Genomic DNA, 15,006 nt, shown 5'->3' on the forward strand with positions numbered 1-15,006 from the left:
TTTTTACTTTGAAAAAAAAAACAACAGTTTATTAGAAATGACACTTAACAAAAAAATATTCATCAGTATTAAAGCAAAGATTTTCCATACTATTTAACAGATAACAAAACCATCCTTCTCCTCCAGAAGAAAACTGCTTGAGCACTGCTCCTTCAGAGCTGTGTTCAATAACAGTCAACTTCATTATCCTCTATGGTCCCCACAGCAGCAAGGATGTCCTGTAAGAGGGACTGAGGGCTTTCCTCCACATGGTCACTACTTTTATTTAGCTCATCATGCAGCTCCAGCAAGTCTATTGCACCCAAAGCTAACATCATGCTCTCTGGATCTTGGAAATCCACCCCAACATCACCATCCATGGGGAAGTTCTGAGCCAGAGAACCCTGTCTCAGTGTCCTCTGTAGCCAGGCAATGCCACGTCCTGCAGGTGAATCTTCAATCTCCTGTGGATTCTCCAAAGTACTCACAGGGTAGAAATGGCCTCTCAGGCCAACCAGCACATCACAGGCTCTCTGCCCCACGGGTTTGTCACAGTCACACAAAGAGCCAAACAAAAACCCAAACAGCTTTGCTCGACAGAACACCTGCAGCAGCTCCTTCTGAGGGGTGGAACTGGGGACTGCAGAGGTGACAGGAGCATAGGGACACTGGGAGAGCTGGCAAATGGTCTGGCTACAGAAAACTTCCACCAGCTCCAAACCACCGAGTCTGACTTCCCAGTCTAAGTCATGCTCCACAGTCTGGATGACTCTAGAGACAAAGAGCTCTGTATCTTCCAGCTGACCTGTGCAGCCTTCCCTCAGCCACTTGGTGAAGATGCTGATCACAGCCCTCCTAGGAAAGCCCTCTGAGTCTGTTGACAAGATTTCCTGAAGCTTTGCTAGGATGCTCTGGATGCAAAAAGACAAAAGAGAAAGCAAAGTGAGGGGAGGAGCATGCAAAGAAACAAAACCAGCAGAGGTGAAAAATCCTCTCATTACTGGCTGTGCAACCTGCCTGCATCAGCAGATAACTTGGGAAGAAAATTATAAGCAGTACAGCAGTAAACTGATGGGAATTGCTCATGCAGAAAAGGTTGCCCTACCTCTCTGTTATACTGACTGCCTGTGACAGGTGAGTCTGGAGCAAAGCAAGCAATGGGGGCCAGGTGTCCCACGGCAGTCACGGCGCTCGCTCGCACGTAGCTCTCTGGGTCCTCCAGCAGGTTTTCTGTCAGCCTCAGCACCTCAGAGGACAGGAGACACTGCCTGAACTCCTTCTGGTCTGTAAACAAGACAGCAATCCAGTGAAGTGGGATTTTACTCCCACTGAGCATGAAGCTGTTTCCAATGCAAACAGCCCTTTGCCTTGCACAAGGATGGCCGCTGCCTGCAGGGACAGCTGCCAGGGACAGGAGCTGCTGCAGGACCAGGCAGATGTTCTGTGTAAGGCTCCCCCTCTCCCAGCAGCTTTTAGTCAAGCCCTGACAGACACTGGAACTTGGAAAATTGCACTTAGAGTTGTTTTAACAGCAAGAAAAAACTTTCTGCAGGCAAGTGGGGACATGGTTCCAGCCTCATCAAATTTATGCCTTTGTTTAAATGAGGAAAAACAGTCTTCCTTTCCTGTTGTCAGGCATATGGCAGAGAAAACAAAGTAACTGCAGCACTGAGAGGGGCTGCAGGGTAAAGTGCTAATGCAGCTGAGCATGTTGGATATTTCCTTTGTGAGCTGGGGACAACAGCAGTTGATAACATTCCCCTCCCTTCCAACATTGCAGAGCTGCTGTAGGAAAATCAGCTTTGCCTCAGTGCTACCTGCTGCAAGGCCTGGCTATAAATAAAGCAGAAAATCAGTAATTAATCCCAAGCATATAAAGCAGGTCTAGGCTTTTAGCCTCCTAAAGGCCAGCCCCCAGTCTGTTAAAAGAAACCAGACTCCAGTGCAGAGCAAACTGAAATATTCTCTGCCATTAAGCACTGTCACCTGCCTTGACAGTCATGTCTCAACACCTCAGTTTAACTCATCAAAACTGCCATTAAGGCAGGTACAGCAATCTGAGTTCAACAGAAAAAGCAGGGTAAGTTTATTACTATTTTTGTCAGATTTTGATCACGATCTATGAGTAAAAATCTTGACAGTTTTTTCATTTCTCAGCCCTCCAGTTACAGGTCAGAAAATGTTTCACCAGCCTGACTTTCACACCACTAAAGGAAATACTCCTCAAATCTGAACTGGTAAATCTTTGCACCTACCTTTCAAGCACTTAACCATGGAAGTGAGGAACTCCAGGGAAGAATCTCTGACTCCCCAGCAAGGACTGCACAAACGTTTCTGCAGCACCACCAGCACATCTGTAAAAGGCAAGTGACAAACCTGAATCGACATGAAAGGCAACAAGCCTTACTGAAACACTCACTGTACAACCCTTACACCATTTCATCTCATGCAGTCCCTTTTGCTGCTGGGTGCTTTTTCCAGAGCTCTGCAAAGCACTATTAGGGCAGCTCAAATTCAACATAATTGTGAACAAGTGAATCCAGGGCTTTGAGCAGGAAGGGTAGGCAGGAGCAGATTTCATGTGTGCCACTAGCTGCTGTTTGTTCCAGCTGGAACAGCTTTGTTACCTTCCAAAATCTTCTCAGTTTGTGGCCCCTGGCTGTTGGAGGAGGACAGTTCCTGCAAGTGCACCAACCACTTGGATGTAGCTTGAAAGGTTTTCTTTAGAACCTGAAGCAATGTAAAGTAGACTGACTTTACTACAGGAGGAGGCAGTGCTACCTTTATGGCTTTAAAGGTAAAATTAATTTTAGCCTCAAACTTACAGATAAATTACCAGAATATACCTCCTTACTAAGAAGCCAACCACAAAAAATGGTGCTTAAACACAATTTCTAACAAACATCTAGAAAATCCCCGTGTTCAGCTTAGCATTACAAAGTTCTATTCCTCCAGCTTTGGGTTTGCAGTTGCCATCAGAGTCATTCAAACAAAACAAAGCAAAAAAACCAAATCCTCTTAATAAATAGAATTCAATACTTCATGACCATGTCAAGCTGATTATGTCAGTGCTACTCTTAGACAGGATGGCTCCTGTCTTCTCAAGAACTCTCAATGGACTGGTCAGTTACTTGCTCATTACAATTTTAGATATTTTCTGCAAGCCACCCAGGACAAGACAAGTGTCCTACATATTCTAATACAAAGTGTGCTAAGAAACACCTGCAGTCAGACCCTTCATGGGAATTACACCCCACTGGGGCACACTGATAGACCTGGATCTCTCCCTAGTTCTGTACTCACAGTAGGGCTGGTGTTTGGACTCTGCAGATATGCCAGAAGGACATCAAATAGATTTCCTATGAGAGTGTCACACTCTGAAACAGAGAAAACAAACCCAAAGGGCCAATACTGAGAGATGGAGCAGCCAAATCCTTGCTGAAATACACAAAGACACAGAATTGTACAACTGTTTTGGGTAAGAAAGCAAACATGAACTCACCTTTTTTCTCTGAGAGCGCTGCAAGGACATCAAGGGCTGACTTTTGCACTCTGAAGCAGTTGATCAGATTCCGGCTGATTGTGCTTCCCAGAGGAGAAGTTGGGCTCAGGAAGCCATTGCAGAATTGTAATATTGTCATGAGAGAGTGCAGCAAAGACACACAGGGTAAATCCACTCTTAAATGTTTCTAATGGGTGAGAAAGAAAAGAGAAGAAAAGAGTTTTCAGCAACAGTCTTAATACAGAGCAGTTTTAGGTCAGAAGGCAGCAAAAATTGAACTTCTAGTGGGTTCTTAAGGTACCACAATGTCAATAACTACAAATAAATGATCTTCTTCTTTTCCAAGAACTGCTGCACAGATGGAAGGAGATTCTTTTGACTGCTTGGGAAAGCAGCCCAATTTGTGTTTCTTAGGATCGATAATTGCAATACAAGTAAGGTATGGTAACAAAGCTCATCAGGACAAATTTAAAACTTAAGTGCAGCCCCTCTTTAAGAGTCTCAGTATCTCTCTTCTCCTGTTTAGAGCCTACTGTGCTAAATTTCCTTAAAATATAGAAACCCCCATTGCCAACTCCTCTCCACATTCTGTTATGCTCTACTGAAAAAATTTGCAACCATCTTAACACTGAATTTCAAGGACCACTTTGACTCCCAGGTTCTTTTTTTCCCTCTCTGAATGTTACCAGAGACAGCAGCTTCTCCAGGTGGGTGAGGGTCTGACACAGCAGACCAGCACAGGATGTTTTGGAGGACAGAAGACTTTCAACAGTGGCAGGATCACTGACAGACTCATCCAGCAAACCTAGAGGACCAAAGAAGGGAAGAGCTCAGGTCATCAATTAATAGAAAAGACTGTGATTTTTAAAGCTAACCAAGATATTCAGCTGATGTAGTATGAACATGCCTTCAAATGCAACTGGCAGTAGGATTTATCACAAACACTGCTACTGTCCTTGACTTCTCCTACTCTTTTTCCTCCAGTTTTGGCTGCACCATGCACTTAAAATACTGGCAAGCAGAATGGCCTTTAACTTTTCTGTCACAACTGTACCTGCACATTCCAGAGGCTGGGAGGCTGCTCTCAAAATACAGTCCATTGGCTGAAGCAGAACAGTCAGTGCCTGAATCCTGACATCTTGTGGGCTTCAAGGAGGAAACAGCAGTTACCAACACAAGTAAACTTCAATCCCTTCCCAAACACTTGCCCCCAAATGCTGAGCAGGATAATGATTTTCATGCAGACTTTTAAACAAGCCAGCAATGACAGAGCAACAAAAGCTGTATCACAATCTGAGCCTGCTTCCAATGCTAAATGAAAGCAGAGGAGAAATGGCTCTGGAATTTAGAAGTAGCTTTGTCAAGCTATGCAAATACAGAGTGGGATCTTGTGTAAGGAGGCTGGGAGAGAGGAATATCTTGTTAACAAAAGTGTCCTTCTAGTTTAGAACAAAAGTGTTATTTAGCTTGTAAATCAGTATCTGTACGTGCTGTATTCATCTGATGACTTCCTGCTGCTTTTTCACTGCCTAAAGGGGAAATATGGAGCAGAAACACCTGCACAGTGCAGAAATTTCATTGCTTTAAGTCCTACCATTTGCAGAGCTTCAGAAGTCCCACTGCCAGAGGACCTGCTTGTACTGGGGTTAAGTGTTCCAGAGCAGAAGTTACCAATGCCCAAAAGCTGCCTTCAGTGCCACAAAATGCAGGAGATCTGAGAAGAGAGAAGTGTAAGTGTAACCCACCCCAGGGTGGCAAACAGATCTGTCTCAGCAGGGGCGCCAAGGTGCCACAAGATCTTTACCGTGCCACGTTCAGCAGAAGATTGGCCAGCAGGGGCTGGGCTTGAACAGTCTCCTCCAGCAGAAAGGATTCTATTTGCTTTGCTATGTCCAACCAAAGGACTTCAGTCCATGCAGCATAGCAACTGCCAAAACAACTGCCAAACAAACTGCTCAGCAGCTTCAGGGACTGCTCAACGTGAGGGGCAGAGCTGGACTGAAGGGACTCTTTGATGTGCTCTACAATCATCTGGGCACAGCCTGGCCAGTCACAGTCCTTGGCACTGAGAGCTTTGGATGTTTCAGACTCCAGGGAGAAGGTGAGCAAGTGCACCAGGAGCTGGCTGGCAGCTGAAGCCACAAACAGGCTGGGATCCCCTTGCAGAGCGAAGATCACATCCATGCCTCCTGTGGGAAAACAAAACAAGTCACTGGAGCAGCAAACAACCAGTTATGACTCTAATTGAGGTACCACAAAGCTTTAAATGGTGGTGATGGGGTTTTCTTACACTTTTTTTTGTACTCTCTACTCAAAGTCAGCCAGTCCTTAAGAACAAGCAAACAGAAGAAAATAAAATTGTTTTCAGATCCTCACGGGTTTAATAACTCAGGATCAGACTTCAATATAGCATCAGTAACATTAGGAGAGTTGACAGCACACTTAAGGTGTATTTATGGACAGAGCCTGTACCACCTCTGGACATAACCAGTAGGAAAAACATGAACAGCAGTATCAGCACCACTTTTCCACCACAGGGACAGCAGCATGTGCTGCACTTTAATACCAATCCAGTCTTTTAGACCCCTCTGTACATGGTATCTAAAGTTGGTGCTAACAGCATAATTTACATACCTTCACAACAACAGGATTGGAAATCAAATGAGCCTCTGCTGAGTTTTTCTGCACTAAAATCATGCTGAAATGTACCCTTTAGTAGGAGTTACAAATAAGAATACAGATAGCTCTTAATTCTATAAGGGCTCTTAATTTTATAAGAGATCTTAATTTTAAAAGATTCCTTCCCCTCTAAAAAGAGCACCACCTTCAGTGCTTGGAGGAAAAAACCAAATGCATAACTAACTTAACAAACGTTGACTTAATGCTTAGCTAACTTAACCAACATCTTTCAATGACTTTGTATTTTGTCAAATGGCTTACTTTAACCTTAAATAAACCAAGACACCCATCTTGCTCGTTTGACACCAGAGCAAGAGGCTGGGATGGCAGGGGCCCGGCAGGGTGGGGAGGTGGCAGCCCCAGCAGCACTCACCCGTGGAGCAGAGGCACTGCAGGGCAGGCAGGTGGTGCAGCATCCTGTGCACACCCTTCAGCCAGAGCACCACCATCAGTGTTTGGAGTAAAAAACCAAATGCATAACTAACGTAACAAAAGTTAACTTACTGCTTAGCTAACTTAACCAACATCTTCCAATGACTCAGTTTTTTTGACAAATGGTTCACTTTAACTTTAAATAAACCAAGACAGCCATCCTGCCCTGCAAGGGGCACAGCAGGGAGGGGAGCTGGCAGCCCCAGCAGCACTCACCCGTGGAGCAGAGGCAGTGCAGGGCAGGCAGGTGGTGCAGCATGCTGTGCACACCCTTCAGCCAGGCGCTGCGCACCGACGCGTCCTCCCACGCCGCGCCGCCCCGCGGCCCCTCCGGGCCAAAGAGCCTCCCCAGCAGCTTCTCCTGCTGGGGCAGGGCAGAAAACAGAGTGAACAGGGAGAAAAGGGGCTGCTCTGTGCCAGTCAAGAGTATCAGCGCTGTGGTGAAACCTGCTCTTGCTACAAGTATCATAAAACGGGCAGTGTTCAGAATCTCAGGCTCGAAGGTAACATATGGACAAATCAGGGTGTTCAAAACCAAAACTGCTTCATTTGCAGGTGCTAAGGGACAACTCATGTACATCAGTTCCATCAGACTGCTTTGTACACCTGTACACATCTCTTCCCTGAATGAAGCTTTTTGGGTTTTGTACTAAAATGCATCCTGGTGCAGAAAGCACTGCTTTAAAAAGCTCGCTTGTTTTTGTAGGGAATCAAAAACTTCCTGTCAACCTACCAGGAAGGGAAAATGACATCAGTTAGTGCAGTTTGAATCTGCAGAATCTGTCCTGGGATACAGTACTGTGCAGTGACTGCTGTGAAGTGTTCACAGAATGACTAGGTTGGCAGAGATCTTCATAGAGTCCAACCCAGAGTTGGGTTACCCCATACACTCTTTTCAACTAAAAATGGGAAGCATCACCCATCAGCATTCACAGTCCTGCTGTGGTGAGACAGAAGTGAGAAGCAGCTGTACACAAGAATTGAACAGGAATGGTGATGGTAGGTCTTTGCTGTTGAATCACTTTTGCTGCCATTCAATTACTAAGCAGAACGTGCACGTTTTTAGGGACTGTGCATAGAGGAGGAGCAGACAGACACAGCAGCAGGTACCTGGGTGGCTGACTCACCTGCAGGTGCTGGAAGCGGCTTTCGGACGAGGCGAGGATCCCGGCCAGCTGCAGGGTGAAGGACAGGATGCCGGGGCTGGCATCGGGCAGGGCCAGCACAGAGCTGAGGAGCTCTGTCAGACACGGGTTGTCCTGCACCAGCTCCACAGTGGGGTCTGCCCAGGAGAGCAGAAAACATCAGTTCACTGCCAGGACTGAGCTCTGCAGAGCTTCCAGAGTCCCACTGCCAGGACTGCCCTGCCTCACTAAAGCGGTTCCCTGAGCTGAGCGGTTCAAAAGCAAAACTGCTTTGTTTGCAGGTGCTAAAGGACAGCTTATGTGTATCAGTTCCATCAGACTGCTTTATACACCAGTACACATCTCTTCCCTGAATGAAGCCTTCTGGGTTTTTGTATTAAAATACAAAATTTGTATTAAGCCCTGCCAGCTGCTAGAAGTTATGAGTTTGGGGGCACCCACAGCGTTTTTGGGTGTCACAGCACCTCAAACAGCAGAGCAGGCATTCCAACCCCACCTGGACCCCTGTTCCCGTGCCACCTGCTCCAAGTGACCCTTGACAGTGCAGTGGGGCTGCACTGCATGATCTTCGGAGTTCCCTTCCAACCCGAACTACTCTGCGATCCCGTGATGGATCTCCGCTCCCCTCGGACCGGCCCCCGGCGCTCACCGAACCATGTCAGGCTGCGGAACCAGTCCAGCAGTTTCTCCAGGCAGGTGTCGTCGAGACCGGGCTGCCGCGGATCGGCCAGGGCGGCGCAGACCCCGGGCAGCAGCACGGCGCACTCGCGGGTCATGGCGAAGCGGCGGCGGGCCCGGGCCACGAAGCGGGACTGGGGGTCGCACATGGCCGGGACCGAACCGAACCGAGCCGGGCCAGCACGGCCGCACCGCGAGTGTCGCAAAGGGGGCGTGGCCAGCGTAGCGGGGGCGTGGCCAGTGGCCGGTCAGGGGGCGTGACCCGGGCGCGCTCCAGGGTCAGGCGGTGGCTGCGGGACGGTACCGGCGGTGCGCGGGATGGAGTTGCGCCCTGCCTCGAGTTATCCCGGCGCTCTCGGGCAAAAACTCCTGGCCCGCAAGTGGAGCGGAGCCCCCGCAGAGGCCGCTCCGCCGCCCGCCGCGGTTTCGCTCCCTGCGGGGCCGCTTGGTGTCACCCGCGCTCCGCGGTCGGGCCGAGCCCTCCCACGGCCCTGCCTGCAGGCGCGCCCCTGCTCTACGCATGCGTCTCCACCCCGGGCCGCTGAGGGTTGCCATGGTTACCGCGACCCGGAAGTGCCGCCGGGGGGCGATGGCTGCCCCCAGCCCCGAGCCGGCAGCCACGGCCCGAAGGGGGCCCCGCGGCCCCGCCGCCCCGTGAGGCCTTCCCTCTGCTCTCCCAGCATGGCGCGGGGCGCCGGCGAGGCGGCCGCGGAGGGGGAGCTGGTAAGGAGTGAGCGGCGGGGAGGAGGAGAAGGCCCCGGGTCTGTCTAGGCCTGCTTCGGCCCGGGCTCGGCTCAGGGAACGCTCCCGCGAGGCCGGAGCAGAACCCTGGAGCATCCCCGGGCTCGCCGGGCTGGCTCGGAGGGGAGTGGGATGGATCCTGCCTTCTTCAGCCCGCGGGACTCTGGACTGTGCCTGTGTGTCCCCGAGTGCCCGGCAGCACGGCACAGGGGTGACAAAGTCTTAAGCTGTGCTACGGAAGGTTTAGGCTGGACGTTAGGGAGAATTCCTTCACAGAAAGAGTGACTAGATATCGGAATGGGCTGCCCGGGGAGGTGATGGGTTTGCCGTCCCTGGAGGTGTTTAAAGGAGCGCTGGACGTGGCACTCAGTGCCATGGTCTGGTTGGGGAGGTGTGTTGGGTCACAGGGTGGAGTCGATGATCTTGGAGGGCTTTTCCAACGTAGATAATTCTGTGATTCTGTGCTGGTGTTTGTCTCCCACCCCCTCAGCAGCCAGCTGGAGGTTCTGAGCCCCTCTGGAGCCCCCAGGCTCTGTTGCTGCCTGCTGCAGGTTGGGGCAGTTTTGCAGGAGCAAAGGGGCTCTGAAAGTTACCAAGCAGCAGTGCTGGGGCTGTTACTGCATGTTTGTATCCTGGCCAAGTTTTGTTGTTACCATTTATCAAAGCTGGGCACTCTCCACATTGTCTGATTCCAAACGTGATAGCTGCAGCGAGGCAGAGATATTTCAGAACGAGACGCCTTAAAATAACAAAATTAATCAGTGTGCTGCAAGTAGCATTGCCTCAGGAAATGAAAAACTGTATGGGCTGGTGTGTGAGGACACATCCCTCACTGCTCTCAGCCAGCATGGCAGGCTCCTTAACCTGCTCTGTTGTCAATCCTTGCTCCTCTTCTGCCAGCCAGGGTTTCCAAAAATACTTCATCCCCTCCCCTGCCTCCTGCAGGCACAGATCAGATCTGTCCAAAGGTTGGTGCTGAGTGCCTCAGAGGCAGCAACAAGTGGGAAAGGTCTTTCTGTGAGGGCAGCATCCAGATAATTTGGAAGCTAAGTGGAAATTTTCCTTCAGCTGTGGATATGCTTGCATTTTAGAGGGAGGGAAACTTGGCATCCTCCTTGCATTTGAGATTTCTTCCCTTGGCCTGAGCACTTCTCCATTTCAATACAGGAGCTGAACAATCCCATAGCATAGCAGGGGTAGCACAGGTGAGGGATGAAGGGAAGAGCTGAGTGAGTTGCAGCTGAAATGGTGGAGAAATTCGTGCAGAGCCATGAGGGTTCAGCTGGTGCCATGCTGTGCACTGCAGTGCCAGGTCTCTGTGACTCAGGTGCCCTCAAAGTGTCCCTGCTCCTGGCACAGGGGTTGAACCTGGGTGATCTTTAAGGTCCCTTCCAACCCAAAGCATTCTGTGATGGTTCATTGCTGAAGTGACTTTCACAATATCCCAGAACTATTTGTATGGAGCAAATGGTGCTGGCTTTTGCAACAAGAACCCCACCATCCTTCAGTGGCTTTAGTGTTTATGATAAATGGCTTATTTTTGTCTTAAACAATTGACATTTTAGCAATGCAATGGAAGAGAAACAGAGCCTTTGGTCACTTGTATTGCTCTCCAGCTTTGTTAACTGTACAAATTTTCTGGATGTGTGTTACAAGCAGTTGTTCAGTAGCAAATGTCCTGTCTGTGTTGCAGGGAGGTGACAGCCTGTCTGTGGTGACCTGCCAGTCAGAAACAACCCTGGTGAGTTTGGATTGATGCCCCAAAACCCCTCTGGAGCTCCTGCTCATCTGTGTGCAGCCTCCTGCTCACCAAGCACCCCTCAGAAGGAGAGTGAGCAGTGGGACTGCAATGGGCTTGAGTCACAGATCTCTCATTTCAGATGTAATTCTGCCTTCCAGATCCTCAGCACTGGGGCTGCAAATGATGTTTGCCTTTATTTTGCTGCTCTATCAAGTTGTGGGCTTAAGTAATCCTTTTAGAGGGTTTTAATGGGATTGAATAGCTCCTTTAGCTAAAGGGTTCTGCAGATCAGCCTCTACTTGGGACATTTTGAATTTTCTGCTACTCATATTTAATATTGATGGGAGAGGTCTCTTGTTCTGAGCAAGAATTGACAGTTAATCTGTATAATCAGACTTCACTTGGCACCACCTTAATTCTGGTCACCATTGCTGTGCCCAAATCTGCATCTGCTTAATGCTACTATCTTTCTTCTCTGTAGCAAAGGTTTTGTCTTATTAGAACAAAAGATCTTTCTACAAATGGGAGATTGAATTTGAGATTATGTTATGATATCTTAAGAGCGGAGTATTTGCAATACAGGAAAAAAAATCCATTTCTCTTTCAGAAGTTAAAGAAGAAGATTTTTCACAAACCTCCAAAGTCACCAAGTAAGTGTTCCAAAACTTTTTATTCTGCAATTGCAAAACTGGATATGTTTGTGGGATACAGGAACTGGGAGCTTTATCTGAAATAAGATCTTGTTATTCTCTTCAGAATTATTCACTGCTGTGTGCACCTATTTGAGATCTGTTCTGTAACCTGTGAAGTCCAGCTTGTATAGACTAAAATATTGACATTTATGGGTTGGTTGTAATTCTTGGTTCTCCAGCATAATTTACTTTTTTTCTCATGTTATGTCTTCTGATGGCAACCATTCTGAATTTGTTTTTCTCCTTGTCTTTTTGGAGAAATGCTGATACCTGTTGTGCAGAGACACTCTGGAATTACTGGAGCTCTCTACCATCCAGTCATAGATCTCTGGGTGTGGATTTAGTGGTTCTCTGTTTCATTTGTTGTGATGGGCTGTTTTGGTGTTTTTCACAGTACAATGTTGTTATTATTATTAGAACTGCAGTTCTAGTATCGGGTTTGTCTTTTTTTTTTTCTGGGGTTTATGTTTTTTTGCTATAATTTTCCATTTACCTTACTTCATTGGCTTCTAGTGAATGTTACCCTAAAGTGTTGTTAATAACAACATTTAGATATTCAGATATCTTAAGGATGCTTATCCAAACATAAATATTTCCACATGTATTGAGTCATACTTCTGTCACTCTGCTTTTTCTAAGCCTCCTCATTTTTTGGAATTGTATTTTTTTATTTATAGTGGAATTTTTTTGACTTTGTGGGTTTTTTATATGACTGTCCCATTGCTCTGTATAAGCCAGTCTGGAATATGCTGTTAAATTCTATTTTTACAAGTAACAGGATTGAGTCTGGAAACTTTGAAGAACAAGACAACAAGAATTTTAGTAACCTTGAGCTTTTGAAGGCAGCACTGAGATATTTTCTTTTGCTGCAGAGTCTCCCTACAGCTCCAGCACACAACTGTATCCTAGAAAAGCTGCAGCTTGGAGATCTCTGCAGGGAACAGGCAGTGCTTGTTTTGAGAATGCAACTGTTGAAAACCCAAGGCAGATGTGGCTGGGAATTCTGAAACAAGGTATTAGTATAGAAATGTTGTTTGCATTTATGGATAAAATTCATAATTAAGGACAGCTTAACATATAAACTATTTAAAAATATGTTTTTGATTAAAGGTTACATAGGAGTTAATTTCACTGTTATTTATTTGGGTGGTTGGAATTATCTGATCTTGAGCGTTGGCATTTATAGAGGGAATAATTAACAGCATCTGGAGCTTTCCATGTTGCATTTGTTCAGAATAATTCCACAAATTTAATCCACAATTATCCCTGATTTTTGCATTTTTGTTCCATTTCTCTTGGCAGGAATGAGCCATGCTCTGAAATCAGATGCTGACATGGGGCATGTGCGAGCAAATGTTTCCAGTAGCACTCCAGAGTATTTGAAGGAAGCTCTAGGAATGAAAAAGCCAAAACATGCTCGTTCTTCCAGTAATGGTAAGCCCTATAATGGTGTGGTAGATAAAAGTGAATTATTTTTTTCCCCCCTCTAAAAACACACATTACTTAAGAAAAGCAAGAGCCAATTTAGTTTACTGAAATACATGTGTGAAAATATGATCCGTGAGATACTTTTTGAGATTCCTAAATTGGTTGAGGCAGGGATTTCCAATTTTTTTGAGCAATGAATCACTATTAGCTTTCAAAACTTTTGCAAATTGCCATGCATTTGCAGCTGAAAACGTTGCAAATATAATATGGTTCAATGGGACAGCTGTAGACAATTTATTGTGACTTCAAAACATAGTTTAGGAACCATTGATAGAAACCATCTGCTTGCCTGAAATTCTGTGTAATTGACTCCTTTTACTTCTTCTCTAGAAAGTGTTTTATCATGTGGTTGTGACATTAAAATCAAATGAGTTTTATGAGAAGAGCAAACTTTCAAAGTTTTATTCTGCTTTTCTTAAAGGAGAACTGTAAACTTTAAAATTCCACTTCCATTTAAAATGACACCTATACGTGTGCTGGTGATTCACAGTTTCTGGCAACTTTACAGGATGGTATATTTGTGCATGTTAAGCATAAATAGAAAAATGGATTCTAGACATCTTTTAGAAACCTTTTGTAAATAATGGATTTATTGGGATGAGAAGACTGCAGTCATCTGTGAAGTTTGTATCTTTCTTGAGGTGGATATTTTAATATAGCACCAGAGAAGTAATTAGGAGAAAATTGGCTGCAAAATCTGGCAGAAGTTTCCTACAGTAACACTTCCATTTCACCTCTGTTTCTAAAATTAATTTCCTTGTTGATTTTTCTTCTTCGAGGAAAGGAGAAAAACCTACTTTCCACTTTCGTGCTGTTCTAGATATTTCTCTTTATCTGCAAGGTTTCTGGTTGGTTAAAAATACCTCTTTTGGATCTACTTATTTTACATGCCCCTTTCTGTAGGCTACGTTCCTGGAACTCCTGACTACAAAGAGAAGGAAGACATGTATGATGAAATTTTAGAACTGAAAAAGGTACAGTTTCTCTGATACTACAGAAAAACTCATGATTGCTCCATCCCGTACCTGTCCTGGCCTTAATGATCCAGAACACTTTTGTTTCTACAACTTGGGATATCCACCACGTTTTTTTGCATTTGTAATGTAGGGTTAAACTAAATCTTATGTCTAAGATAAATTCACTGTGGGGATATGGTTAGAGTTTTCTGTAGAGGTTGGTGAACTGTATGAAGGGTGAGGACTGGGCTTGTTGAGCTCTGGGGTTTCCTGTAGACAAATCCCTTGGCTGTGGTTGATTGTTTGTGTAAGGTTTCCTTTCTGTAAGACCTTCTCCTTTTATCTTCCCTCTGTCTCCTCCCTAAGCTGTCCTGGTGTCTGCCCTGGTCCAATGTGATGGTTTTGTGTTTTGGCTGCTTTGTCCTCTTCTTCCATGTCATCTTTACCATCATAATTGGATTGGTTTTGACATCAAAATGTGTTTCCATGTGAAAACTCTGCATTTTCCTATTTCTGAAGTGATTCTTTTCCCCTCTTTTAGACAATACAAGCTCAGAAGAATGAGGGAGACAGAATGAAGACCAAGCTCCGTCGCCTGGAAGAGGAGAACAGTAGAAAGGACAAACAGATTGAGCAACTGCTGGATCCTTCCAGGGTGGGGATTTCTTGGGGGGATAAAAGTGGGGCAGAAGAGGGGGAGTTTGTAAGAGTGATGAGCTGGAATATGAGAGGTGATGTAAAGGGATTTCTGGTCTGGTCTGCATCTCAAATCAGCAGTCCAGCTCAGTTCAAAGGAAGATGATGCCATGCACTACAGATAAGTTCATTTAGTACAAATACTTCTAATTTCTGAAGGTAAAATAAAAATGCTGTCTCATTAGGAGCCCACTTTCTGAATATTTTGCCTGAGAGTAGAAGGGAGTTAACCTCTTGCAGTCCTGAGACCTGACCAGGAGGCAGAAGAGCAGCCTTG

General features: G+C 46.2%; 2 protein-coding genes across 7 annotated transcripts in view; one reads left to right on the plus strand and one right to left on the minus strand.

Moving 5' to 3' along the window:
- BRAT1 (BRCA1 associated ATM activator 1) lies at nucleotides 1-8,741 on the minus strand. Of its 4 annotated transcripts, none has more exons than XM_074553250.1 (13): nucleotides 8,387-8,741; nucleotides 7,720-7,874; nucleotides 6,809-6,953; nucleotides 5,286-5,670; nucleotides 5,076-5,195; nucleotides 4,536-4,627; nucleotides 4,168-4,286; nucleotides 3,482-3,668; nucleotides 3,283-3,356; nucleotides 2,607-2,709; nucleotides 2,235-2,333; nucleotides 1,085-1,263; nucleotides 1-890 (listed from the first exon to the last, which is right to left on the minus strand). In XM_074553250.1, exons 1-13 carry the CDS (start codon nucleotides 8,562-8,564, stop codon nucleotides 165-167), a joined length of 2,562 nt encoding a protein of 853 aa, XP_074409351.1. In that variant the 5' UTR covers nucleotides 8,565-8,741; the 3' UTR covers nucleotides 1-164. The 4 variants fall into 4 exon arrangements, with proteins under 4 accessions (XP_074409351.1, XP_074409350.1, XP_074409352.1 ...); XM_074553249.1 differs by having other exon boundaries at nucleotides 6,809-6,956; XM_074553251.1 differs by lacking the exon at nucleotides 6,809-6,953 and having other exon boundaries at nucleotides 8,387-8,518.
- Nucleotides 8,719-15,006, plus strand: part of IQCE (IQ motif containing E) — a 26,338-nt gene continuing 20,050 nt past the window's right edge. For all 3 annotated transcript variants that reach the window (XM_074553255.1, XM_074553254.1, XM_074553256.1), the window contains exons 1-7: nucleotides 8,719-9,138; nucleotides 10,850-10,897; nucleotides 11,505-11,547; nucleotides 12,462-12,602; nucleotides 12,892-13,023; nucleotides 13,981-14,051; nucleotides 14,575-14,688. In XM_074553255.1, the coding sequence (XP_074409356.1) occupies nucleotides 8,734-9,138; nucleotides 10,850-10,897; nucleotides 11,505-11,547; nucleotides 12,462-12,602; nucleotides 12,892-13,023; nucleotides 13,981-14,051; nucleotides 14,575-14,688 (954 nt within the window). In that variant the 5' untranslated portion in view covers nucleotides 8,719-8,733. The remainder of the gene's footprint in view (nucleotides 9,139-10,849; nucleotides 10,898-11,504; nucleotides 11,548-12,461; nucleotides 12,603-12,891; nucleotides 13,024-13,980; nucleotides 14,052-14,574; nucleotides 14,689-15,006) is intronic.

The sequence above is a fragment of the Zonotrichia albicollis genome, chromosome 16, assembly GCF_047830755.1.
Source record: "Zonotrichia albicollis isolate bZonAlb1 chromosome 16, bZonAlb1.hap1, whole genome shotgun sequence".
Lineage (NCBI taxonomy): Eukaryota > Metazoa > Chordata > Aves > Passeriformes > Passerellidae > Zonotrichia > Zonotrichia albicollis.